This window comes from Phacochoerus africanus, chromosome 6 (assembly GCF_016906955.1).
Source record: "Phacochoerus africanus isolate WHEZ1 chromosome 6, ROS_Pafr_v1, whole genome shotgun sequence".
Lineage (NCBI taxonomy): Eukaryota > Metazoa > Chordata > Mammalia > Artiodactyla > Suidae > Phacochoerus > Phacochoerus africanus.
In genome coordinates this window covers 1038545-1064134 of record NC_062549.1, presented here as the reverse complement: position 1 = coordinate 1064134, position 25590 = coordinate 1038545, and the positions used below count along the sequence as shown (strand labels likewise).

At 65.7% G+C, this 25590-nt stretch overlaps 1 protein-coding gene across 1 annotated transcript in view; it reads right to left on the bottom strand.

The window, feature by feature from the left end:
• Positions 1-25335, bottom strand: part of ZC3H3 (zinc finger CCCH-type containing 3) — a 73942-nt gene extending 48607 nt beyond the window's left edge. The window contains exons 1-3 of the mRNA XM_047785515.1: positions 25182-25335; positions 22465-23791; positions 21146-21342 (exon numbers count right to left, since the gene is read on the bottom strand). Of these exons, the coding sequence (XP_047641471.1) occupies positions 21146-21342; positions 22465-23791; positions 25182-25269 (1612 nt within the window). The 5' untranslated portion in view covers positions 25270-25335. The remainder of the gene's footprint in view (positions 1-21145; positions 21343-22464; positions 23792-25181) is intronic.
• Positions 25336-25590: the final 255 nt, after the last annotated feature.

Here is a 25590-nt window from a genome sequence, read left to right as displayed (position 1 = left end):
TGCCGGGTGGAAGGGCTCACAACAGTCGCCCAGAGGTGCCAGCGCCGGGCGCCCGTGCCCCCACTGGCCAGTGGGAGGGAGGTTCCCAGCCCACACCCCACACGCAGGCCGCAGAGCGCTGGGGTGGCCGTCTGTGCCGAGGCAGAGGGCAGGCGTGGGCACAGCACGAAGCTGCCCTTCCTCCCCAGGCCCCTGGTGCCCAAGGGCCGCCTCGCCGCTGCCCCACCAGGCAGCCCTCTCTCCCTGCCCCTCGCCGGCTGAGGGCTTGTGCAGATAATCACGCTACTGAGACAGGAGGTTGGTTTAATTCCCTTCATTACAGACTCCCAGGGCTGTAATTTTTCTCTCCGCGTGATGTATTCCCTGTGGCACATTTCACTCAAATCAAACCCTTCGCGCCTTTATTGCCAACGACGCCCGGGCGCCGTGTTATCAGGCCCACACACACAGCCCTCTGCGCCCCGCCGCGCAGAGGTCACTTCTAATGACTAATCGATCTCATTAGCTTCCCTAATTAAAAACTTTACTACCGCAATGGAAGACAAACTACAAAAAAACTGCTGGCATCATATCTGAATGGGATATGAGCCCATCTATCAGCGGGGCCCTCGCTCCTGGGGCTGGGGGCGGGCAGGGAGCTGCCTCCAGGTTCAGGGAGGCCAGCAGGCGGCACGGCCGGGGGTCTCGCTCCTACCCGGCTGACCCAGGCCCCTCAGAGGAGGAGCCACCACAGATGGCGGAGCCGGGACACCGCGAGCACGGCCCACGCGGCTTACTGCGGATGGGTGGGGGTGGAGAGGGAGCACAGCTCTTTAGGGAACTTCGAAGGCAGGTAACTGGGAAGAAGGGGGCTGGTGGAGGGCAACAGTGACAGCACTCCTCGGAGCAGAGGCGCCCGAGGCCGCCCGCGGGAGAGGAGGCTGGACCGGAGCAGGAATCAGGAGAGGCGGGGGCGAGGCTGTGGGGGGGCCCGGCCACCACCAAGGGCAGGGCCTGCCGCCTGGACTCGCCCCTGGGTCTCGCCCCAGCCAAAGGCCCCACACGGGCCTGAAAACACGCAGAAGGCTGAGGAAGCCCAAGGTGGCAGGAGCACTCGCGGCTGGGCTTCCCACCCCGTCCAGCATCTGAGAGCCCGGCAGACGTGAGGAGACAGCTGGGACCCTGCCGGTGAAGGCAGAGCCCGAGAACAAGGCCACCTCCAGCCCCTCCACCAGCTGGGGGCGGGAAAACTGAGCAAAGGCCAGGGACCAATGCCTGAGCACAGAATTTGCCAGAACCAGCCCCACAAGGTGCCTGGGCCAGGTAGAGCCTGTGGACAGAATCCCATCGGCCTGTCGGGCACCCTGGAAACTGAGCCCCACTCCTGAAGCGGGCGGAGCAGGCCACGGGAGTGGGCGGGGGCCAGTACAGGCGCCCGGCCTCTGGGGACGCTGCAGGGTGGCCGCGGCAGGGAAGCGGGCGGGCGGGGCTGCAGGCCGGGGCTTTCTGCCAAGCCGGGCTTGCGCCGGCCCAGTTCCGTGGGAGTTCAGAGTCCCCCGGTGTCACCGAAGCGGCTTTCCATCAACAGCTCCCTTGGCCCATCTTCAGCGTCTCCGACTTCACAGCGGAAGGCACCTCTGAGAGGCCGCGCTGACCTCTGCTCGTCTGCCCCACCAGCCCTCCTCTGCCCCAGAACTCAGGTCCTGGGCCCGCGCCAGCTCGCCGTTGGCCATCAGGGCCCCCACTATACCCGCCTCCCACGGGCCACCTGCGGCCCCCGACACCAGGGAGGCAGAGCACGCAAGGCCACCACCTGACCGAGGCCCTTGGGCAGAGCCAACCAAGGCACCCCCGCCCCCGCTCACTCTCCCGGGTCTCCGTGGTCTGAAAGGCCGCAGTTCCCAAGGGCCTTCCCCCGCAGGCCCTCCTCCTAGGGCGCGCGCCCTGACCCCCCGCAAGCTCCCCTGGGCACGGGCCTCTCACACTAACCTGCTTAGAGTTGGGCCAACGACGCAAGGTGCTCGGTGGTGCGGGGCGCGCCCACCACAGGCCAGACCCTGAGCAGCGCTCCCAGCAGCGGCCCTGGCCTGGGCAGTATCCAGAGAGAGGGGCAGCATGGCCGCAGGCCCCAGGACAACGAGAAGCAGGGCCCAGCTACGGGAAGGCATGCCCTAGCTTCTGGCAGGAGTGGGGTGCCAGGCCGGAGGCTGCTGGGGGTCCAGGGAAGGGCCAGCCAGCTCGGAGCTCCTGTGCTGCCTGGAGAATGGAGGAAGGCTGGCACCCTGCTCCCAGACTCTGCTCCCCACGGGTTGAGGACAGGCTGGGCCGAGCAGGACAGGCGGTGCCGGACAGCAGGCGGGAGATGAGAAGCCCACAGATCCTGAGCCGGGGAAGGGTCCCGAGAGAGCCGGCTTGGGGGACTCAACCCATACGGGTCCTGGGCACCCAGCTCAGGACGCATCTCTCGGCACCTCCAGGGAACCGCCCCGGCCCCCCCCACCCCAGACTCAGCAGCTTAGAAAACGCCCGCCCTGGGCGCCCCCGCAGGAGGCCTGAGGGCCGGTCAGCGGCGGGGTGGGCTGGGGACTGGTGCTGACGGCTGTCGCTTCCGCCTTCAGGCCCAGGGCAGGCAGGGCTCTGCAGAGAGCAGGAGGCACAGCTGTGGACGGAAGCAGGTGCGCTCCCCCGCCCAGACCTCTGGGCCCCTCCGCTGTTTACAGGGGACGACCCAGGGAGGCTGGCTCTGGTCAGCTGGGGTGACACCTCCTCGTCAGGAGAAGAGGGGAGCCTCTACACAGAACCCACAATGCCTGCCGCACAGCGGGACAGGGCACAGAGGAGAAGGCAAGGCCCAGAGAAGGAAATGACATCCCATGGTACCTAACAGGATGGGGGGGCGGTGCTGGGCCCAGGGGCCTCTGCTCAGGGGTCTCTCAGGAAGGAGGCAAGAGGGACTCAACGCCCACTGACACCAGCCCAGAAGATACACAACAGTCCATCCCGTAAAGTCGCCTAGACACACACCTGCGGCTCTCCCCCTGCACGCCCGGACCGCCCCCTGCGCCCCTCAACGTCCCCCTGTGCCCCCTGTGCCCCAGACCTCGCCCTGCACCCCCAGACCTCCCCCTGTTCCCCAAGACCTCATCTGTCTTCTTACACAGGTGCACTGCTCACCTGGCACTGGCCCTGGGCCCCCCCGCACCCAGGGCCCCGCACCCAGCCGGTCCCAGCCCAGGCCCTGAAGGTGCAGAGAGCAGGCAGGTGACAGGGCTTGGCCCCCGGCTCCCACCTGCAAAAACACGGCCACGAGATTAACACGCAGCCACCGTGCTAGGAAGGTGCCTCCTGCGCTTGCAGGGCCGTCTGCTCCCCCGCAGGAGCAGGGAGGGCAGCCGGGCAGGAGGCCGCAAACGCCCCGCCCCCACATCCCCGGCGGGAGCTGCCAAGCCCGCACGCTTAACAAGCTTCAGACGTTCAGACGCGGGCTGACGGGGATCGCGAAGTATGAATTTTTATGAGTCTAATAAATCACTCCGCTTTTCCTGTGCTTGATGGCTCCCACCACTTCAAACGCTGGAAAAGCCCTGTTGCAGTCGGGCAGCCTGGCCCGCGGTGCCAGCGCCGGCCACACTGGAGGTGACAGGACAGCCAAAGGCCCTTCCCAGGCACCCGCAACGCCCCAGCTCTGCCCTCCTGTGGGCCGCTTGCGAATGGCTCGGGCGGCTTGGCCTCCCCGCCGCTCGTGGGCAGCGCGTGAAAGGGCCCTGCCAGAGTCCCTACGCCGGGTGGCCGCAGGCACTGCGTTCCCAGCCAGAATCGGCACAGGCGGCGGCAGCGGTGGACAGGTGCGCGCACACGCGTGTCGTCTCTCACACACGCACACACACACACACGGAGCACACACACAGCGCACACCTCCGTGACAAGGGGGTGCCCTCCCGGCCCTGGCCTCACCCTGAGACCCGCAGACGCCGGGCGCTGTCGTCCCAACCCGGGCCAGCCTCCAACCAGCACATACTGATCGCCACGTCCCGGGGCAGCCCGCCAGGGCCACAGTCCCCGAGCAGCCGTCCGCGCTGCGGCAGGAGGCGCGCGGGCAGCTGGGGGGTGACAGCCCTTCTGTCGGCCGCCCGTCCCCACGGCCGTGCGCCCTGCGGTCCCGCGCTACCCGGTGTTTAATGACAACACTGTCGGCCCGAGACGCGCGGCGCCGGGACTGTCAGGGCCCTATTAGAGGGAAGATTGAGACCCCACTCTCCTCAAACTCACTCAAGCAACGCGAGCCGCTCGTTCCTATAATTACCGCGTGCGAGCCATCGATCGCTCGCCGACGCTGAGCCGTCTAGGAAATGGGAGCACCATGCTCCCTGACAGTCGCCGTACGTCATGGGGGGGGGGCCTTCCCTCCCCTTTTAACTGTCGCTATAAAGGATGCAGGGGGGAGGCGAGCACCTCCCAGCCCCCGCCTCCCCGGCAGCCCTGGGCCCGGGCGGGGGTCAGAGGGCGCACCCCACAAGCCAAGGCAACATAGCGGCCTGCAGCCGGGGGCAGGGGGGAGGGAGGCAGGGACGACAGGCTGCACGGGGCCCACGCGAGCAAGAGGCCGCTGCACTCTCAGGGCTGGCACGCCCAGCAGAGGCAGAGGCAGGGTCCGTACCAGGCAGACAGCTCACCAGCCCAGGACCCCTCCCAGGGCCGGAACCAGGCCTGGAAGCGGGCTGGTCAGCAGGGCTGTCTGGTGCTCAGTCCTCCTGGCGCGGGGCCACCCTGTCAGCACCCAACCTGGAGGCCGGCTGCTCCCCCGGTGCCCCCTCTGACCCCAGCCAGCAGCAGCTAGGACAGGAGTCCCGGGATCAGGCGCCCACACCTGTCTGCTTTTCACTCGGTCCGAGGAGCAAACTCGCCTCCCAGACAAAGGCCACGCCCCTTCTGGCTCATCAGCCCGGGCAGGGCCTGGGACCTCAGGGGGCACGACAGGGTGTCTGTGGGTGCCTTGACATGAGCGCCAGGGCTCACAGGGGAGGGCCAGCACCAGTCAAAGACAGGACTCAGGCCATGGAGCACGGCAGGTCCCAGGGCTTGGCTCCAGCCTCCCAGAGACGGGGGCTCACAACCGGGGGCCCTCGCTGGTCCCCTCCTCCCCTCGGCCCTGGGTCACGAGACAGGACGATGCCTTCCTATGCTCAGGGCCCGGCCTTGACCTCAGTGACCCTGGGGACGCCTCCGCCCTTGTGCAGCTGGCTGGCTGCTCCTGTCCGCCTGCGGCCCTCTGACCTGGCATCCCAGGTCCCTCCCTGGATCCATGGCAACAGCTCGCGATGCTCGGCGGTCAGTGCTCCGCAGCAAACACAACCCAGGCCATTGCCCGCCTCTTCCGCTTTTGCTGCTGAGGTCCCCTTGTTACTTACACGGAGTCAAGGGATCAGGAACATGAAAAAGCTTAGAAAAAGGGAAGATGGAGCATTTTAAAAGACACCGCAGGCGTTCCCGCCGCGGCACAGAGGGTTAAGGACCCTGCGTCGTTTGCAGCAGCACAGGTTCGATCCAGCCCAGCACAGTGGTGAGGGATCCAGTGTTGCAGCTGCTAAAGTGTAGGTCCCAGCTGTGGCCTGGATTTGACCCCAGGGACTTCCACATGCCACTGGCGCAGCTGCAAAGAAAAAACAAAAAGTGAAATAAAAGTAACTGCAGAGTACGGAAGAAGCAGAAAGGGAACGGGACCCCCGTGCTGGACACCAGCCTCCCCAGAGACCAGAGGGCCAAGGAGAGAGGGGCCAGCGGCCCAGACGCCAGCGTGCCCCTACACTGAGCTCACTCAGTCACTCAATAGAGAGCTGGCGAGCCCACTATGTGCTGGCCCCCAGGTGCTGGGCAAAAGGCAGGGTGCACGGCAAGCCCCCCAAGAGCCCCCTGCCTCCCCTCCCCACATCCCTTCTCACACTCCCAGAAGGGCGGGTCCCTCTGGGGCGCAAGGAAGAGAGGCAGAGGCAGCCCTGGACGTTAACAGCATCCGAAACAGAGCCCTTACCGCCCCGGGTTCCAGGGGCTCAGGGGGACCAGCACCGCAGCAAGCACTTAAACCCCTCTTGAGGAGTTCCCGTCGTGGCGCAGTGGTTAACGAATCCGACTAGGAACCATGAGGTTGTGGGTTCGGTCCCTGCCCTTGCTCAGGGGGTTAACGATCCGGCGTTGCCGTGAGCTGTGGTGTAGGTTGCAGGCGCGGCTCGGATCGCGCGTTGCTGTGGCTCTGGCGTAGGCCGGCGGCTACAGCTCCGATTCGACCCCTAGCCTGGGAACCTCCATATGCCGCGGGAGCGGCCCAAGAAATAGCAACAACAACAGCAACAACAGCAGCAACAACAACAAAAGACAAAAGACAAAAAAAAAAAAAAACCCTCTTGAGATGGCCCCGCTCCCTGCCAGGTCCCTGGGGCTCAGAGGGCCCCACAGTCCTGCCTGCCTGGAGCCAAGGCTTCCCCTCCACCTGCCTGGCAGGGCTCGGGGTGCCGGTCCTCAACTCCCCGCAATCCAGGCGAGACCCAGCAGGAGCCCCCAGCTGCCCCTCCCCAGGTACAGTGCTCGGCCCGGCTCCCTGCACCTGCCAGGGCACAGGAAGTGAGCTGGCCCAGCAGGAGGGGCCCCAGAGCAGACCAAGACCTGATGCCAAGGCCTCCCCGCCTGTGCCAGGGCTGGGGCTGACGTGCCAGGGGGCAGAGGCCCGAGGCCCCTGACTGCCCAGGGGGGCCGGAAGCAGCCAACTGCTACGCCCGCACTGGGTCCTCACGAGACGGCAGTTACCGCCATCACCACGTCCCACCAACTGGGGGGGCCCGGTCCAGACAGGCCCGGAGGGCTGGGGAGGCGGCCTGGAAGGGGCGTCCCTCCCCCACTGGGCTGAAACCCCCGAAGTCCAGAGCCCTGGGAACAACGGGGTCTCCCAAGTCCAGGGAAAGGCCGGGGTCCGCATCCACCATCCACCCACAGCCCCAGGCCCTGCGGGGACACAGCTGAGCCGTGAGGTGAAGGCCTACCCCCCTTGGCAGCTTCCGGGTGGGCAGGGACGTGCCAGCTGTGAAGGGAGTGGTACAGAACACCCGTGCCCCGTGCTCCCCGAGAGTGTGGATGGCAACACTAACAGGGACGCCACAGGACGGGCAGCGCCTCCTCCGAACTGGCCCCCAGGGCCCCAACCTCTCCTCCGGGGCTGGAGCCCAGAGCAGGGGCTTCCCCCGGCAGACACAGCAGAAGCCCCCTGGTGGGCAGCAGGCCCGCCGGCGAAGGGCAGACTCTGGGCCTCAGCTGCCCCTGGGAACCGCAGCCCGAGTGTCACTGGGGCCTTCCTCCTGCCAGACCCCACAGGGGCTGGGGGGGGGCTGCCCGGGGCCCACGGTCCCAGCTCTGCTGTGCGGTCAGGACAGAGCTCCTGCTCACCCCAGCCTGGCCTTCTCTCGGGCCCCTGCTGGCTTCCCCGGAGTCAGGGCCAGAGGGAGTCGCTTTCAAGAGAGCCTGGAAATAACCCCTCTATAAAAAGCAGCAGCCACAGCGAGGGAACCGCATGTTCCCTCACAGGCTGCCTGGACTCTCTGGCCACTCCACCCTGCCCCTCTGGGCTTCCCCTGGCCTTTGGGGTGGCCAGGGGTGGAGCTGCCACCGGGGAGCCCTGGGTGCCAGGTGTGCCAGCCCTCCCAGCCCTGAGCCTGTGCGGTGGAGACAGCAGCCAAGAAGCAGCTCGGATTTAGCGTTTCTGTGGCTGTGGTGTAGGCCGGCAGCTGAAGCTCCAATGTGACCCCCAGCCTGGGAACTTCCATATGCGTGGGTGTGGCCATTAAAAAAAAAAAAAAAAAAGTGCTGCCCAGGAGTTCCCACTGTGGCCCAATGGATTAAGAACCTGCTGTGGCTCAGATCTCTGTAGAGATGCAGGTTTGATCCTTGGCCTGGCACAGTGGGTTAAAGGATCTGGCATCACCACAGCTATGGCACAGGTTGCACATGTGGTGGGTGTGGCCCTAAAAAGAAAAAATAAATAAAAGTAAAAACGTGCTGGGAGTTCCCGTCGCGGCTTCACAGTTACCGAACCTAACTAGCATCCATGAGGAAACAAGTTCGATCCCTGGCCTCGCCCAGTGGCTTAAGGATTCTGCACTGCTATGGCTGTGGTATAGACTGGCAGCTACAGCTCCAATTGGACCCCTAGCCTGGGAACTTCCATGTGCTGTTGGCGCAGCCCTAAAAACAAAAAAACAAAAAGCGAAAAACACATGCTGCGCTTTGATTTCTGCAGGAGCCCGGCCATGCCCAGTCCCCACGCTGACCGCACCCATGTCCCCTCAGGCACCAGGGCTGCAGGGCTGCAGCCAGACGAAGACTCGGCTCCCACACGCCCGGGGGGCCGCGGGTCTGGGCCTGCCAAGGGAGAAAGACGTCCGTGCGCCCTGCTCCCCAGTGCAAGGCGGGCCCGGAGGCTCTAGGGGACTGCCAGCCGGGGGACCAGAAATCAGCTGCACGCGGTCACCTGGCCCCGCGGCATCTTCTATGCCTGCCCACTGGGCCCCGCACTCCGGCAGGCAGAGCCAACAGTGCCCTCGGCCTGGCCGTCCCGCTGGCCACCCCGCACACCTCCCCTGCTGCACCCCGGTGCTCTGGAGGCACCCCTGGAACGAGCCACCCGTCAGCCTCCAGGAGGGCCCAGGCCTCTCCCCGCGCCCATCTGGAAGGTGGTTCAGGGCCAGCTTGGGACTCCCCGGCAGGAAAGGGCACATGCCATCCTCCAGGACGACCTGTAGCCACTCTGCGGACACCCCTGCCCCGTCAGGTGACCCTTTGGGTCCAGTGCTGTGTGCCGGGCCCGGGGCAGCGGCCGCGGTCCCACCTCGCGCCACCCAGAGCGTGGTCTCCGCGGGCCGCTGCCTCCTCCCAGCACGGGAGCGGGGCCGCTCCGCAGCCACCGCTGCCACCGCGAAAAAGGGCAATTAGGAGAAGAGCTGCCAGAGCCCATCACGGATCCGCACAGCTTGGAACGTGCTGTGCCAAGGAGACACAGAAGCTCTGGAGTTCATTTAAAAAGCACAGCACTCCAAGGAAGGACAACAAACAGGCCAGCAAGTGCTGCTGGGGGAGGGGGACAGGGACCCTGTCTGCCAGGCCTACAGGCCCAGAGGATCTGCCTGGACGCGCAGCTCGCCCAGGGCCAGCAGGGGGCAAGGCCAGCCCTAGGAACCGGAGCAGGTGGCCAACACTGGGCAGGCCCAGGCTGCTTCCGCTGCCCCTCCCCCAGCAGAGCGGCAGCAGGGGTCGGGGATGCAGTCAGCTGCCCTGCTGGTCCACAGAGACCCACCCCAGCCCCTCCCAGATGGAGTGCAGAGGGCAGCAGCTCCCTTCCAGGCTCGCAAGCCCCAGGCAGGGGACCTGCCACCGTGCCAAGCAGAAACCGTGCAGACCCCGTGGACCCCTGGGCCGGGGACACCCAGGGCCCTGCTCTCTGAGGCCAGGGCTCCTCTTGCCAGGCTGAGAGACAGACGCTTAGGCAAACCAACAACTGGACACCTAACGCTCAGACGCTGACGGATTTATGGCCGTCGCACACAGCCATGGATTTCCTTTGCAAATTCCATCAGTCCTACGCATTGGGACCAAATTCTCCAAGGGGAAGGCTGCCCAGTGAGTGCTGAGACCCCGGGTCTCGCAGGCCATGCCAGCTGGGCCCAGCCAGGCCGCGCTGGCTTCTCAGCCTGGGATCTGCCTAGAAAAGGCTCAGTCTGGGAAGAAGCCCTGCCCACCTCCCAGGGACGCCAGAGAGGAAACAAGAAGGCAGGAGGGGCCCCTGGACACCGGCGCCCTCCCAGGACCACGGCCTGCCCCGAAGCTCCAACAGCTGAAGAGGCCAAGTCCCCAGGAGAGGGACATGCGGCCCCACCCTTTCCAGGACAAGCTGGGTCACAGCCTGGTGGCCCTCCCTCGGCAGAGCAAGCAGCGGGACCCCGGCTGGATGGGAAGCAGAGGGTCTCGGCTCAGACCCCCAGGGAGGCCCATCCTTGAGACCTTTCCAGAGTGGGCTCCACCCGTGTCAACGTGCTCCCTCAAGGGCACGGGGTGGGGGGAGTGACCAAGGGCACGCAGACACGGGTACCCACCAGCTGCGGGGCAGTGGGCACTTCCTGCCCGTGTCCCGGAGCCCAGGACCCTTCCCGCCACCCCACAAGGAGGGCTAGGGCCTCAGATACACGAAGCTGGCGCCAGTGTCACCAAGTCCAACTGGAGCTCTAACCCAGAGCCAGCAGCTCTAACCCACCGTGAGCTGCGGAAACAGGGAGGGAGCTGCCTTGGACCCAGCGGCCAGCTCACACGCCCTCAGGGAGAGGGCCCCTCCGTCCTCCCGGCTCCGTGACGGCAGGGCCCCTCCTCGCTCGGGCAGCCCGGCCCTCCCCGAGCGGCAGCCCCCAGCGCCACCCCACCCCCAAGCGGCCCTGGGCAGCTGGCTCTTGCCAGGGCCTGGGCTGAAGCGCTCCCTCGGGCGGCCTGGGCCCTAACGCCTACCGCCTCTCAGAAGCTGAAGACCCTCCCGGAGTGCCCCAAGGACCCTGCCAACACGAGCACGGCCACTCCAGTGTCACTCAACCCTCCTCAGCAACCCCACGGCCGCCCCTGGGCAAGGGGCACCCTCAGGCCCCTCGCCCGGCCCCCACCGCCATGCCCGACCCCAGGCCTGCCCAGGCTGCCCAGCAGGCTCTGCATCCTGACCAGGCGTGGCCGCCAGAAGCCTCCCCCGGCCTGGAGCAGGGAAGGGAGAACCTGTAGGAGGCAGGCCCCCGTCCAGGAGCCCACAGGCTGCCCTGCTGACTACTCTCGGGGACCTCTCGGAGGCCACAGGCCAGGGAGCCCCTCCTGTCCCCAACACACAGGTCCCTGGGGGTCACAGAGAGCTGTCCTTCCTACCCCGCCAACCACACCCTGAGGACAGGGGGGAGAGTGGGCCTCCAGATGCAGAACTAACTCTCGTCACCCCCGCGCACAGGCCCTGCCCTGCCAGGCCAGCCTGCTGGCAGGGGGAGCACCAGGGCAGGGCTGGTGAGGGACAGTCGGGGCCAACAGCTCTCCAAGCGCTCGCAAGCCCCCCCCAGGCCCACCAGACTACGGCCCTTTCCTGGGCAGGACACAGCCCCAAGGACCCACCTGGGCGCCTCACTCCCCACACTGCCCTGACCTACAGGTCTGTCTCCCCGGGGGCCACACAACCCTTCTGGGGGACACAACATCACCCGGCCAGGGCCGCCCACTCGACGGCACACGCAAGATCTATACGGCACAAGCAGACACGCGAGCCAATCACACCTGAGCCAAAACTAAGAAGGAAAAGGCAGGCAGTGTAACGAACGGGGATCCAGACAACTGGGAGGCCAGGCGTGGACTTTACAAATGACTGACATGCCAAACAGACAGAGCCGAGGCTGCAAATCTGGACAAAGACCTGGGAACTCCTTTTTTTTTTAACGGAAACTTCAGAAGCTAAAAGTTGCTAAGACTTCAATGGATGGGTTCAGAAACTGAACAGACGAGAAGCAGAAAACAGATGAGAAGAAACCATCCCATCTAAGCACAGAGAGAGAAAAGTCTCAGAAGACACAGAAAAGAACGGAAAATGATAAGATGCAGTGAAAAGGACACGGTGCAGAAAGACACGGAGCAGGACCTGAAAACAGAACGGCTGGGAACTTTCCGAAACTGAGGAGAACCATCAAGCCACAGATTCGGGAACTATCACAAACCCCAAGAAGGTTAAGCAAAAGGAACAGGACGAACTCCGCGCGCAAGCGCTGAAACCTCCAGAGCCGGAGGCGGCAGAGCCGGGAGCCACGTCCGCGCAGCGCCCACCCCAGCGCCCGGCAGGAGCACGGCCCCGGTACAGGCGCACCGAGAGCGGCCCGCACAGCGGAGCCACGGCGGGAAATACGAGGCGCGTTGCTCGGGTGGAAGGCGAGTGAGGATGAGGAAGGAGGGCAAACGCGGAGGCCGACGCCCACCGCACGCAGGGTCCCCGGCTCTGAGAGCCTCCCCGGGACCAGAGGGGCCCACGCGGCGCAGGGGACGAGAAGCCCACCCGCACCCACGACGACGTGGGTTCAACCGCGGCCTGGCTCAGGGGCTTGAGGACCGGGCATTGCTGCAGCTGTGGCACAGGTCACAGATGTGGCTCGGACCTGGCATTGCGACGGCTGCGGGGTAGGCTGACGGCTACGGCTCCAAGTGGACCCTCAGCCTGAGAACTTCCATATGCCACAGGTGCAGCCCTAAAAAGACGCAAACCCCCCCCCCAAAAAAAACCCCACTATTTGTTGGATACAAAAAAATCCTAGGCGTTCCCATTGTGGCTCAGCAGGTTAAGGACCCAAGCATCTGTGGGGAAGCAGGTGTGATCCCTGGCCTCGTTCAGTGGGTTAAGGTTCCAGCACTGCCACAAGCTGAAGCATAGGTGGCAGAGACGGCTCGCATCTAGCGCTGCGGTGTAAGCCTGCAGCTCCAATGCAACCTCTAGCCTGGGAACTTCCATGTGCCTCGGGTGCCGCCCTAAAAAGACCCAAAAAAACAAAAAACAACTGAACATACTCTAGAAAGGTGAGGGCAGCCAGGTGTATGCACAAGTCACCGACGACCCTGGCAGTGTGCTGTGGACACACGGGCACATCCACACATTTTGCAACACTAACTAAAGGGAAGCTGCTGTGGCCGTGCTCCCAACAGAAACACTAAAAGCAAAAGGACATTTCGTAACAGTGAAGAGTCAACCCACCCCGGAAACGTAACAATTCTAAACGGCTTTTGCTCTCAGTAAAATGTCTTCGAAACACGACCGCGGAAGCGGCCCACGGAGAAACGCGCACCTCTGCAGGCAGCGAGAGCTCCGCGCACACCCGGCGGCGGCAGGAAAACAGACTCCGGCCCCGGCCCCGGCCCCAATCAGAAGGCACCCAGAGGGTCTGGACAACACAACACGTGAACCCTGCCAAGCCCCACACGCACCACCGCAGCCAGGTTTTCTACCCACACACAAGGGATGTGTCGGAGCTGAACCTCAGCCAGGCCTTAAAACACGCCTGGGCAGGCGTCAAAGGACAGGCACGCGGAAGGGGAGCCCGGCGGAGCTGGGAAGCAGTCACTGCAAAGAACCTCAAAGTCCCAGGGGTTTGAGAATGAAGCAATCCCTTTCTGAAAAACCCTGGACCAAAGGAGAAAGTCCACAATGTAATTTAGAAAAAATTTTCGGAAAAAAAAAACATTTGCAGAAAACTAATAGCCGGGGCTACGCTCAGGGTAGAATTTATGACACACACCTGCGTCCTGCGCCCTTCAGAAAACGGAGAGCGCAGCATCTGCGCACGGCCCAGCGGACGGCTCCCGAGGCCACACGACGGTGACCGGCCGGGTGCAGGCTGCTGCCCAGGAGGGGACGGCTGGCGCCTTCCCAGCCCCGCCTGCTGCCTCTGGGAGGCGCGTCGCCCTAAGCTCAGGGTCTGGAACCAGCTTAACTTGGTTTCCTCCCTCCCTCCCCAGGACAGGGCGCCAGCGGCCAGCTCTGGTCTTCAGGGGACACAGCTGAGACCACGCAGGCAGAGGTAACTGGAGAGGCCTGGCAGCCTGCCAGCGGGAGGCTGGCGAGGCCAAAGGGGCTGTGGTCTCGGGAACAGCTCCCTGGGGTTGGAGAAGCAACAGGTCACAGGCTTCCCTCCTCTGGACGGCCCTTCAATCCGGGCACCTCCAGGCGGAGAAAAGCCACTCCTGCTCCGAGCTCCCGGGCTCTGCCCAGCCCAGCGCTGCCTCCTTCCTTCCAATCAGCTGGCCAGACTTGCCAGGCTTGTTTCTGCCACCAAGGGTCACGTCTGTGCTGGCGTCACCCCTTCTCGTCTCCAGGCTGCCAGGGACCTTGCCAGGCTGGCCCATCAGCCACATGCCCAGCACAGGGCCTGGGTCTTGGGGACATTGGATGACTGCTGTGGCGGGGAGGATGGCACAGAGGGAGAAGTGAATGGCAGGGGAGCGAGGTGCCCTCAGCAGGAGGCACAGGGCTGAGGCTGCGCCCACAGGCCTTCCCCTTCTCAGCCCCAGCTCGCCAGCTCTTCAGCGCCCCAGCCGGCCAGGCAGGAGACGCCGAGGGGAACGAGCGCATCCCTCCCTCCCGCCAGAACCTCGCCTCAGCGGGAAGTGCAGGGCAAGGCAGCAGTGACACCTGGCATGGAAACTGCCTGTCCGTCAGGAACGTGGGGTCCCCCAACCAAGACCCACACCCACGTCCGTGTGGAACTCTGGCCACGTCCAGCCTCACCCCGGGGCACCCAGCAGAATTAGGAATCCCAAGGGCACGTGTCCACGGACTAGGGTCTCGCGGAGGATGGAGGAGGGGACCTGGGCCTGGATGGGTTGCCAGGCAACATCCTGAAGCTGCAGAGAGAAGGTGCCGGGGTCCAGGACCTGAAAGGCCACCTCCACCTCCGGCAGGAAGGAGCTCCCACACCCTATCACCAGGGGGCCCCCACCCGCAGGAGAGCAGGTGGGATAGGCCACCGGAGGAGCCGGCCACAGTCCCAGGAAGGGCACCCATGGCCGGGGAGGGGGGCGGCAGGCCACAGTTGGCAGCTGGTGGGCTCAGAGCAGCCTGAGACAAAGCAGTCATACCTCGTGCCCCACTGATGGGAGGGCTCCTGAGAGCCCATGAGTTGAGAGGGACCTTCAGGCGGGGCCAGGTTCAGCCGGCAAAGAGGCTGGGCCAGGCCACAGGGGCATGCCACCTCGCACACCACCTCTATTCATCAGACACCGGGGGACCCAGGCCCACGGGAAGGGCACAAACTCTGGCCACCGTGAGAACACTGTCCCTTCTTCCTGGGGCTTCGGCCTCATGAGGTCACTCGGGTCCCCTGGCTCCAGGGCGGTCACAACTCCCCTAGAAGCCCTGAGCCTGCTGGGCGTGCACGGGCACCACACGTGTGCACATGCACACACACGCACACATGCACACACGCCCCCGGCAGCTCTTGCGGAACAATTACTTAGCACAACCCTGACAAACGTAAAACCGGGGGCCTCCGAGGCGCCTGATAATCTCTGCAGCGCTCAGGACGGCTGTGGCTGCCTTTGGCAGGGCCGCTTCAGCACTTCCGCTTCCCTCAGGAAAGCAGGGCTCCCGGCCCAACGGCCCGCACGCCCTCTACGGCGTGTGCCCAGCGGCGCGCCAGCCAGTCAGGGCGGACCCGGGACCACGCCACAGCCGGCCGCCAGCGGGGCGCCCCGCGGCCACCCGGGCCCGAGCCCGCAAGTCCGCCCCGCGCAGCAACCCCAGCAGGTGACCTTGGGCCCTGGCACAGATGTGGAAAGAGGGCCAGGCAATGCCGGCACCAGCCACAGCAAGCCCGCCTCCTTCCTCCTCAGGGCGGGCTGCGGGCAGGGCCCTGGCGCTCTCAGCGGGCACAAGTGAGGAACAAACGCTGGCGAGGGGCGTGGAGGCCCGGGCCAGGCATCCCTCCGCTCCCCCTGACCCCTGGCCCTCCCGCGGCCCTGAAGCCAGAACAGGCCACGCACTGGGCTGCTCAGCGCCAAGTAGCCTGTGCTGGACCGCCTCCCACGAGCTGCCCCGGTTACCACCTGGGCCACCGCCACCCCTGCCCGCTGGGCGCACCTGGTCAGAGCAGGGAGGGCAGGAGGGACCAGGGTGTGGCACAGCCGGGCCCTCAGGGGGCGGGGCCCCTAGAACCAGAAGAGGGGCAGTGGGGGCGGCTTTCAGGGCCCCCGTGGCGACTGAGGGACAGCCGGAGCACAGCCCGCCGGCGGACCCCTCCCGGCATGTACGCCCTGAATCGCCGAGCTGGTGCTGCTCAAGGAGAACCCCACAAACGCCCCTGAGCAAACTGAGCACAACAGATGGGTGCCAGTGCCCAGGCAGCGGAGGGCCTGCCCAGACCTCCACAGGGGCGGGATGTCGCCCCAGGGACACGAGGACGGCCCCAAGGGGGTGGGCCCTTCAAGCCCAAATGACCGAGCAGGGGCGTGGAGGCGGCCCCTTCACAGTCAGCACCCCCGCCAGGCGCCACCAGGGACTGTGAGCCTGAGGGACCCCCGGGCCCCATAGATCCCTGCTCTGGGGCTGTGGGAGGGTAAGGCCGCCCAGGTACTTGATGCAGGGGGAGGCCAGAGGGGGGCCCCCCCGACTACCTCCCTGGAGAATCTGGGACACGAGCTCCAACAGGCAGGGGAGGCAGGGTGACCCCAGCCAGAGGCGCTGCGCACTGGCCACCAGACGGGAGTCAGAGACTGGGTGAGGCCCAAGCGCACACCCGCCTTTTCTGCGGTGGGCAAGGGGCCACCGCGCTGCATCCTTAAGCAGCTGCCAGCAGATCCTCCAGACCATGTGGCCGCGTGGCGGAGGACGTGCCTCAGGAGCTGGGCGGCAGGTGGCTGTGTGAGGCAGCTCCAGTGAAAAAGCCTCAGCAGCCCTCAGAGCTGCGCCCGAAGCCACTGTGAAAACTGGGCCCCGCACACGCGGCCCTAAGCAGCCCGGGTTCCAGGCCAGCAGGGGAGGAAGAGGGTGTCAGGCCATCACCGCCCGACCCGTCCTGGCACGTGAGGGGAGGACACGCTGCCCGCCTGTCCCTGTGGCCTATCTTTGGCACGTGACAGCAAGCATTTCCAAGAGCCTCTTGCCACTAGGAAGTCCCCTAGCCTGGGGCCAACGCCACAAGCGGAAGGCTGCGCTCGCGTGGAGGGGCAGCCCCGTCTCCATGCAGAGAGCCTGCCACCTCAGGGCTGCCTGAGTCACCGTGCTGGGCCCAGTGTGGCACCAGAGAGCACGCTGGTGCGGGTGTAGGACTCCCGTGATTAAATGGTGGCAAACTGCAAACCTTTTCTTTTTTCTTTTTTTTTAAATGCCGCACCCCCGGCATATGAAGGTTCCCAGACTAGGGGTCGAATCAGAGCTACAGCTGCCGGCCTACACCACAGCCACGGCAACACCGGATCCCGAACCCACTGAGCGAGGCCAGGGATGGAAACTGCAACCTCATGGTTCTTTGTCGGATTCATTTCCGCTGTGCCACGAGAACTCCCAGAAACCATTTCTGGGCTACAGGACAGGCTCGCTCCTCCTTGGCCTTCTCGGGGGTCTGCACACCCTGGGGTGGATCAAGTGGGGTCTCTGGCAACCAAGGTGCATTATCCCCCAGGGAGTACAGGGGTCACACAGGGACCCCCACCCAGGGAGCACCTGCCAGCTCCCAGCCAAAGTCTGACGCTATGGTCAGAGGGCTTGGCCTGAGAGGAGAGGGGAGGGGAGGGGAGGGGAGGGGAGGGGAGGGGAGGGGAGGGGAGAGGAGGGGTCAGGGCAGAATCTTCCTAAGCTCTGTCCCCAAGGCTCAAGGCACGTGGCCACGGCTGCTGAACAATGCAGTTCTGAATTCAATTAAAGTGATTATCTGTTGTGCCAAATAAATTGTGTACAGCATACATCCTGCGGCACTTTACACCTCCAGGCTCATTATTCCCTAACTGTTTCCCCGGTTTATGCGCTCTCGAATTAAATTGCTGATAATATGCACCAAAATAAAAAATGAGCGCACCTTGTCCCAAGAAAATTGATTCTCCCTTTTCCTGAACCGGCAATTGCCAGGTTTTATATACTCTGTTCCTGGGGATCATTAGTAATTCAATTTTCTTTTTATTAGCCCCCTTATCTGCTGAGCAATATAGTGGCAGAGCTGACCTCTTTCGCACGGGTAAATGTTTAAAATCTTTTCCCTGATTAATTTTGCCAGTTAAGAAAAAGAGGAGAGATGGCCCGGCTCTTAGCCATCACAATGAATAAAGCTTAATGTTGATTGTGATGGAATTTCTAATGCCAGGGAAATTGATTGAACGCGGCAATTACACTGCAATAGTAACTCAAGGCAGATGGGATGGCTTTCCCCTGGCCGTAGCCTTTTGGTTATTTAAAACAATCCAATTTGCAAGGATAATTATGTATTAGTGTTTTATCTGCCACTTGAAATGAACAGGGGAGTTTCGATACTGGCCCAGCATTAGCAGGTTATTGCTGCAAATTACTTGATATCTGCTTTCTTTCACATAAAGAGGAAATTAGGCAATCAATTACCAGAAAAAGGTGGATGAGGAATAGGAGAGGCAAGTGCGCCCTCTGCTGGCCACTGGGCCGCACAGCAGGCTGGAGTGCCGCCCTCCAGGGGGTCTTTTTCTCCCCCCACCCCCACCCCCCGTAGGAACCCACAGAGGGACTCGACCCTGCTCAGAGGAAGGTGGCCCCTGGCACTAAGCGTTTGTGTGGAGAAACCAGGAAGAGGCTCCTCCAGGCGACCAGAGGAAGACAGCCCTGCCTCCTGCCCGCATTCCCAGGGAGGCCCAGCCAGGGGGCCCCAGGAGGGTGTGCCAGCCCACCAGCCCACCCACCGAGGGAGAGCAGGAAGGGCTGACTCACTCACCCCAGCACCTCCAACAGTAACTAAAAGCCTGCACAGGAGGCAGCCTGGCCAGGGATCCTACCCAGGACAGGCAGGCAGAGGGGGGAGGCCCTGGCCTCCCATCCCTGAGCCCCCCACCCCCCTTGCAGGTCCCGGGCACCTCCACTCGCCTTCCCGACAGAACCTCCTCCTGACCGCAGTGGCCTACGCGCTCTGGTCTGGTCCCGCCTGCCCTCCAGGCAGTGCCCCCTCCCCACCCTTGGGGATGCCAGCCACACAGGACCTGGTCTCTGCTCCGGGAACCTGCAAAGCTCAGCCCCCCGTGACGCCCGGGACGCGCACCGCCCACCCCCTCACACAGGTCTCGGAGCAGCCCTGGCTAGGACCGCCCGGCTGAAGCCCACCCTCCCCGCACCCCAAGGCGCCAGCACCTCAGGGCGCTTCCACCCCCAGAGCGGCTTCCCGAGCTGTGCACAGGCAGCCGAGTGGTCGCCTGCTCCACCACTGCAGGGCGGCTCCGGGCCCGCACACCGTGTGGGGGTGTGGGGTGTGGGACAGGGTGAAGGGACCGGCGGACCAGGTAGAGAACAGAGACGTGGGGTGGGGGGGGGGGCTGAGCCAGTGGCAGCTTCCAAGCCCTTTCCCAACGGGACTCTCCCTCCCCTGCCGTCCACCCCCTCAGGGCACCCGAGCTGGGTCCTCACAGGTCCATAATCCGAGCTTGTTCACCTGCCCCTTAGTGGAGAGAAGCCCACCCCGCGCCCCAAGGCCACATGGTGACCAGAGCCTTGCATCCCCTCCCGCGAGCACTGCGCTCGCCCCCGCCAGCAAGAAGCGCCCCGTGGCCTGGCCTGCGCCCCACTCTGCTCTGCCGCAGCTCCAGGGAAGCCCCACTCCACCCTCCCACCAGCTGGCCGCCAGCCCCTGACCCCTCTGTCCCCTGCCCGGGGGTCCTGCTGCCAGGCTGTCCCTGCGCCCAGGCAGCCTGCACCCCCAGTGGGAGAGCTTGGCTCTGGTGGGTCCCCGGTGCCACCGCCGCCACCAGGGCTGAGAGGGGCCCTCGGCCCGCGGGCGCTGCCTCCTCAGGGTGCCAGCGCACAGGCACCAAGGCCAGCTCTGCTGAGCTGGGAGGGCGGCTGACAAGGGCAAGAGCACAGGCTGGAGAGACAAGGTGTGCCCGCCTGGGACGCCCACAAGACCCACGGGCCATCCCTACATCAGGACACAGCACCTGCCGGGCGGCAGGAAGGGAGCCAAGAGGCAGGGCCCCATCTGCTGCCACCATGCTGCCCTGCCCGGTGGGTGCCCCACAAACCCTCCAGGCCCAGCAAGGGTGCCAGAAAGAGCCAAGAAGGCAGGACAGGGCCTGGGGCCTCCTCCACGACGCCACCTCCTACCACGCCCCATCGTGCTGAAAGGCCACCACTGCCAGGGCCCCCAGCTGCTGCCCCCTCCATTCACCCCGCACGCCCTCCTCAAGGGGAGTGACTCTGGAAACGTCCCCGCACCCGCCCGCGAGAACACAGGCCCCAGAAGGCAGGAGGGACCACCCCTGCCTCGGGCCTCCTGGCCCCAGTACCTGACTGTCCACTGCCAGCCTGAGCGCGGTCACTGCCCGCACGCTGTCATCCCCGTGTGATGCCCCATCCGTGGGGACCCATCTCCGTCCGGCGGCTGAGATCGCCCCGGACCAAGGATCTCAACAGGGGCCACGAGGGCCTGCAGAGGCCCAGACATGCTCGGACACCACCTCCTGGCCTCTCTCCCAGCCGCTCCGAGAGGCCACCTGAACCCCCACCTGCCCTCAAGCTCCCTGGGGACTCAGCCACACCCTGCCAGGCTCCCAAAGGGGGAGCCTCTCGTCTCCTCCAGTGGATCCGGGCCAGCCTTCGACCCTTCACCCCCAGGCAGTCCTGCAGCCAAGACCCAACCCCCAACCCGCCTCGTCCCACCAGGGACCACGCGTCAGGCTCCTCTGGCTCGTCACCTGGGATGAAACCCACACCTGCCGTGGCACCCAGGAGGTGGCAGCCGGAGGATGGGCGGGCAGCCAGCGCCCTCCAGCCCCACATCTTCACGTGCCCCCTTGTGGCCCTGATCAGCCTCCAGGGAGAGCTCTGCCCACCACGTTCTCCAGAAGCTGCTTCCAAGCCCCCTGGCTGGGCCAAGGGCAAGGTCCTCGAGGGGCTGGGTTCCCTGAGCGCCCAGCACAGCGCAGCCGCCAGAGCACAAGGCCCGAGCTGGAGCGCCTGGGCCAGGCCTGTTCAGCCCCCAACCGCAACGCCTGCAGACCTCTCGGGGGTCCCCAGGGCAGGGAGCCGGCCTCCAGGAGGGCAAGGCCCACAGCCCTCCCCACCCTGCCCTGGACTCCAGCGACTCAGAGAGGGGGCAGGCTGAGGGACTTTCTCCCCTTCAGGGCGGCACAGCCGCCACCCACTCACCCACCTTCCCGCTCCTCCAGCCCAGAGGGACGCGGCTGCTCCTCCACGGAGACAGGGATGTGCTGGAAGGGCTGCCGCCCATCTGCCTGCCAGGGGCCCCCAGACCAGGCCACCCACTGCCCGCCAGGCTGAGCGCTCTCGGGCCGCGGCCCCAAGGCACGAGGCGGCTGGCAAAGGTGCTTCCCAGCCCGCGAGCGGAGCCGCCGCAGACCCGGGACAGGTGTGGCCGTGGCCTGTCTCGGGCTGCTTCCCCGAGGCCTGATCCCATCGTACCTTCCTTGCTGGGGAGGTGGGCCCGGCTCGGAGGCAGGCTGCACAGCCGGTGCCTGGTGACCTGTGGCGGGCCCCGGCCAGGGGTCTTCTTCAGAACGGGGCTGCTCTTCCCCCGCAGCGCCTGCCTCCGCCGCAGGCTGAACTGACTCTTGGCAGCAGCGGCATGCGGGGGGCTGCTCTTCTTGTCCCCAGGAAGGCTGCGGAGACAGAGTGGTCGGCTCCTACCAGGCTCCCCCCCGCCCCCCCAGATCCAGCCCCAGTGGGTTCCGGCCCCCCTCACTTTGCTTTCCAGCCCAATCGACCTCAGCGGCATCAGCCCGCGGCTCCCCCGCCTCCGCCCCCACCCCTGCCCCGCCTTTGCTCTCAGCCCCAACCCTGGAGGATCCCAGAGCCAGGGCAGGCGGCGAGCACAGGGAAGTGGCCTTTGAGACCCACCCGACAGGTCCACAGCCATCTCCACCCCCCGAGGCAGACGAGCCCCCGAGGGGAGCGGGAGGGACAGCAAAGGAGGCAGGCACCGTCCCCAGGAGGACCGCCACCAGCCCCGCCAGCCTGCCGCCAAGGACGGCTCTTCTCGCAGTGCCCCCTCCACTCGCAGCAACAGAGGCCACCGGGCAGAAAGCGAGGAGCGCGGGGAGCCCGGGAAGCCCAGCCAGCAGCGACCCCGGGGCACACGGCCCAAGATGAAGATCAGGCAGCAGGAAGGACCTCGGGAGTGGGTCTCGCTGGGAGGACGGCAGGGGCCACCACGCTGGCGGCAGAAGCAGACCCCCGCCCCGTCTGTCCTTGCCACCAGCAGTGCCCTCAACTGAGTGCCTGAGCCCAGACAGAGCACGGGGCCCCAACCCCACCTCGGAGCCGCCTCAAGACGAGACCGAGGGGGCGGGGGCGGGCGCGGTGAAGGCGACCCGCGTTCAGCGAGGGAGTGGCGCACCCTGTCAGCTGGCCACGAAGGGGAGGCCTTCCTCCCCAGCGGACAGGCTGCAGCCAGGGCCGCCTGCCCAGCTCCCGGCCTGGGCGCAGGGCAGCCCAGCCACCAACCCTGTGGAACCAGCACGGAAGCCGCCCAGCAGCATCCGGTCTCCCGCCCAGAGGAGAAAGGGGGCGCTTGCAGGCAGCACCCCACCTGTCGCCACCGGGCTGGGGGCCCCAGGCAAGGCCCGGGCCGCGCCGAGGCCCCTCGCTCAGGTCTCGGGGCCCGCAGTCACCGGGCCGCAGGCCAAGCCCAGGCCCCAGCAGGCGTGACGCTTCCCTCCCGCCTGCCACAGACCCAGGAGGGGCCTGCCGGCCGAGGCCCCGGGCCGGGCAGGGACGCGTACCCAGCGCTCGCCCGCCGCCGGATGATCTTGGTGCGGCTCTTCACTCTGTAAGCCGAGGGCGGGGTCTCGCCGAGGAGCACCTCCGAGCTGCCGGGCCCCCCGGCCGGCCGGGCCCCGGGCGGAGGCCGAGACGGGGCGGGGGAGGGCTGAGAGGCACGGTCCTTGGCACCAGCCTCTGACTGCCACCGGAAGGAGGAGGCCGAGGAGGCCGACGGGCTGGACGCCTTCCACTTGTACTTGCTGGAGGAGGCCCCGGGCAGGGCGGCTGCCGCCACCGCCGCCCTCCTGGGCTTGGCATCTGGGTCAGCTCGGAGGTGCGGCTTCTCGGCTCGTTCTGCTGCGGAGAAGGGGGCCTTGCACACGTTCTCCGCCACGGCTCTGGGACTGAGGGCCTTCCGAGGGGCCCGGGGACTCTTTGCCGAGGCGGCCACCCACTTGTAGTTGTTCTTCCGGAACTTGCTGGCTCGACAGGTCACCAGCAGTGACGGCTCCCGCATCGGCCGCGGTCCGGCGGCTGCTCGCGCTGGGCCTGCCACCAAGCCAGAGGCAGCGGCCTGATCTGGGTGGCCGGCACTTGCTCGCCCGTCCCCAAGGAGCTGCGGGACACAGCTGGCCACAGAGTGCGAGCCCACCTTCCTGCCCGGGGCCGCGCCGCCCCGCTGGGGGGCGCTGGAGGGCAGGAAGCGCGCCTTGGCCACAACCGCACTCTCGCTGACTGTCCGCCGGGGCTCCGAGGGGCTGTCACTCACGCTGCTCATTGACTTGACCACGCGCAGCTTGCCGGGCGCCCTCCGGCAGACTGGAAGCGGGTCCTCCGCCCCGCAGCTGCCCTTGGCTCTCCCCGGCCTCGAGGGCTGCCACTGCCCACCAGGGGCCTCACCCCCGCCCTCCTGAGGCCTGTGGGGGCTCCAGGAAGGGCCTTCGTGTTCGTCCAGGGAGCCCCGCAGGACCCCTGCAGCACTAGCCGAGCCTGGCTTGGGTGGTGGTTTTATCTTGATGACCATGTTCTGATCTGGACTGAGCTGGACCTGCCTCTCCAAGACGTACTGCTCGGGGGCGGGACCCTGGCTGCCCCCAGCCCCAAGGGGCGGCTGTGTGGCACAGTCACCGGGCAGGTCCGAGGAGGACCCCAGGGGCCGGTTCACGAGGGAGTATTTCTTGCGCCAGGCAGGCCCATGGCTTGGGGAGAAGCCCCTCCGGCTGGGACGAGGGTCGTGAGCACTGAAGGCCCTGCTGCTGTTGTAAGTGGCCGGCTGCCACTGGGAAGCCGCAGAGGTGCCTGGGGCAGAGGCGTGGCCGTGGAGGTTTTTGTAGTCATCGATCAGACCTGAGATGACAGGAGCACAGGCTCAGTTAACCAGAGAGTGAGTAAAGTCAGCAAGAACCCCCGGGAAGGGTGACAGCTGATGAGAAACTCGGCAGACCCCACTGGACCCTGCCAGGACCCTGTGCAGGAGAGGCGGCCCCTGGGGCCTGAGAACCACCCACAGTTCAGCCCCAAATCCCCAGGCCCATCTTTTCCATGAGCCTTTTCCCATCAGTTCTACTTCAACCCTATTTCTGGCTGCTTATCCTTAGGATGCACCCCTGTGGCATAACACTCCCAATTTGCCAGGAATGTTACAGTGGGTCCACAACCCTTCGAGGGGATGTGTCGCTCAAGACGAAGAGACCAGCGAGGCCCCGTGCTGTAACGCCTCGACACGACGGGAGGTGCTCTGGCTCGCCCACAGAAAGGAGGCAAGTCGGCACACGGGGCAGAGACAGCAAGACAACTCCACTCTTGACAAGAATGTCAGGACAGGTGAAGCCTGATCCCTGGAGCCCCAGTGCAGTGGACCCCCACACAGCCTTTCCAAAGAAGCCCTCCAGAGAGCCGTCCTGGTGCAGTGGGGCACAGGCCTCGGCTGCAACAACCCAAGCTGTGACAACTCAGCCCACAAACCGGTACTCAGCCCCCGCCCCTTCCCCCCCTACCCCCCGTTACAACCTCCCCCACCACACGTCCCATCCCTAGGCCCAAAGAGAGCCATGTCCAGACCTGGGAACACCTCGCCAGGGGCAGGTATGGTGGAGGTCCAGGAAGCGGCCCAGAGGCGGGTCAGCCCACTTGAACTCTCCCCCATACGCTTTCCAAGTCCTTTAGTCTTCTCTTTGTGGGTATAACTTTAAAAGGGGAATTTTTTTTTTTTTTTTTTAGTATAGAAAACCAACTTAGGTCTAAAATTTGAAAAGTTTGGAAACTGAAGCCTGGGAAGTCTGGGCCCCGAAAATCAAGGAGTGCGGCTGTACGAGAAAAAGGAGCTTTTGACCGGGCCTCCAGGGAAGAAACAGACTCCCCCGGCCCCCCGCCGCGCCAGAGCCCAGCCCCCGCCGCCCGCTGTCGGGCACCGGGAGCGAGGGGACCAGCCCGCCCGCGGGGGTGACAGAGCCGCCTCCCGCCGGTTACAAAGCGACTGCCCCACTGCCACCCGCCGCAGCGCCGGAAACGCCCGCACCATCGGTCGGACGAAACCCGAGCTGGGGCTGACCCCGGCCCGCAAGGAAGGCCCCCGGGTGCCCTAGCCCCAGCCCGACCCCACCTACCTCCCCACCCGACCCGACCTGGCCGCCGAAAGAGCGGGCGAAGAGCGACCCCCTTCGGGGAGGCGGGCAGGGGGCCGCCGCGAGGCGAGAGGAAAGAAAGGGACGAGCGACCCGGGCCCTACCCGACCCACCCTGCAGGAGGCGGATCTGCCGCCGTAATTGCTCCTTTTCCTCCATCTCCGGAGTCCGCGACGCCCGGCCAGGCCCCCGCGACGTCATCGCCGCGCGACCGCTTCCCCGCGGGCGGGGCGGAGCGCGAGGCGGTACCGAGACTGCGCACTGCGGCGAGGCCCGGGCGAGGGCCGGGGCTCTGGAGGGAGAGGGGGCGACCCGCCGTCGCCCTGGCAACGCCTTGGGGAGGCGGGGCCGCGCCGTGCAGAGCCGGGGGCGGGGGGCGACGTCACTACCGAGCGCCGGGAAGGGGCCTGGCGGCGCCCGCGCTGGTCCGCGGCCTGGCCGCCTTCGCTGCGAGTTCCCGTGCGTCCAGGCCTGGGCAAGGGGCCGAGTGTCAGACCCTACCCCAGCCGCAGCGCAGTTCCT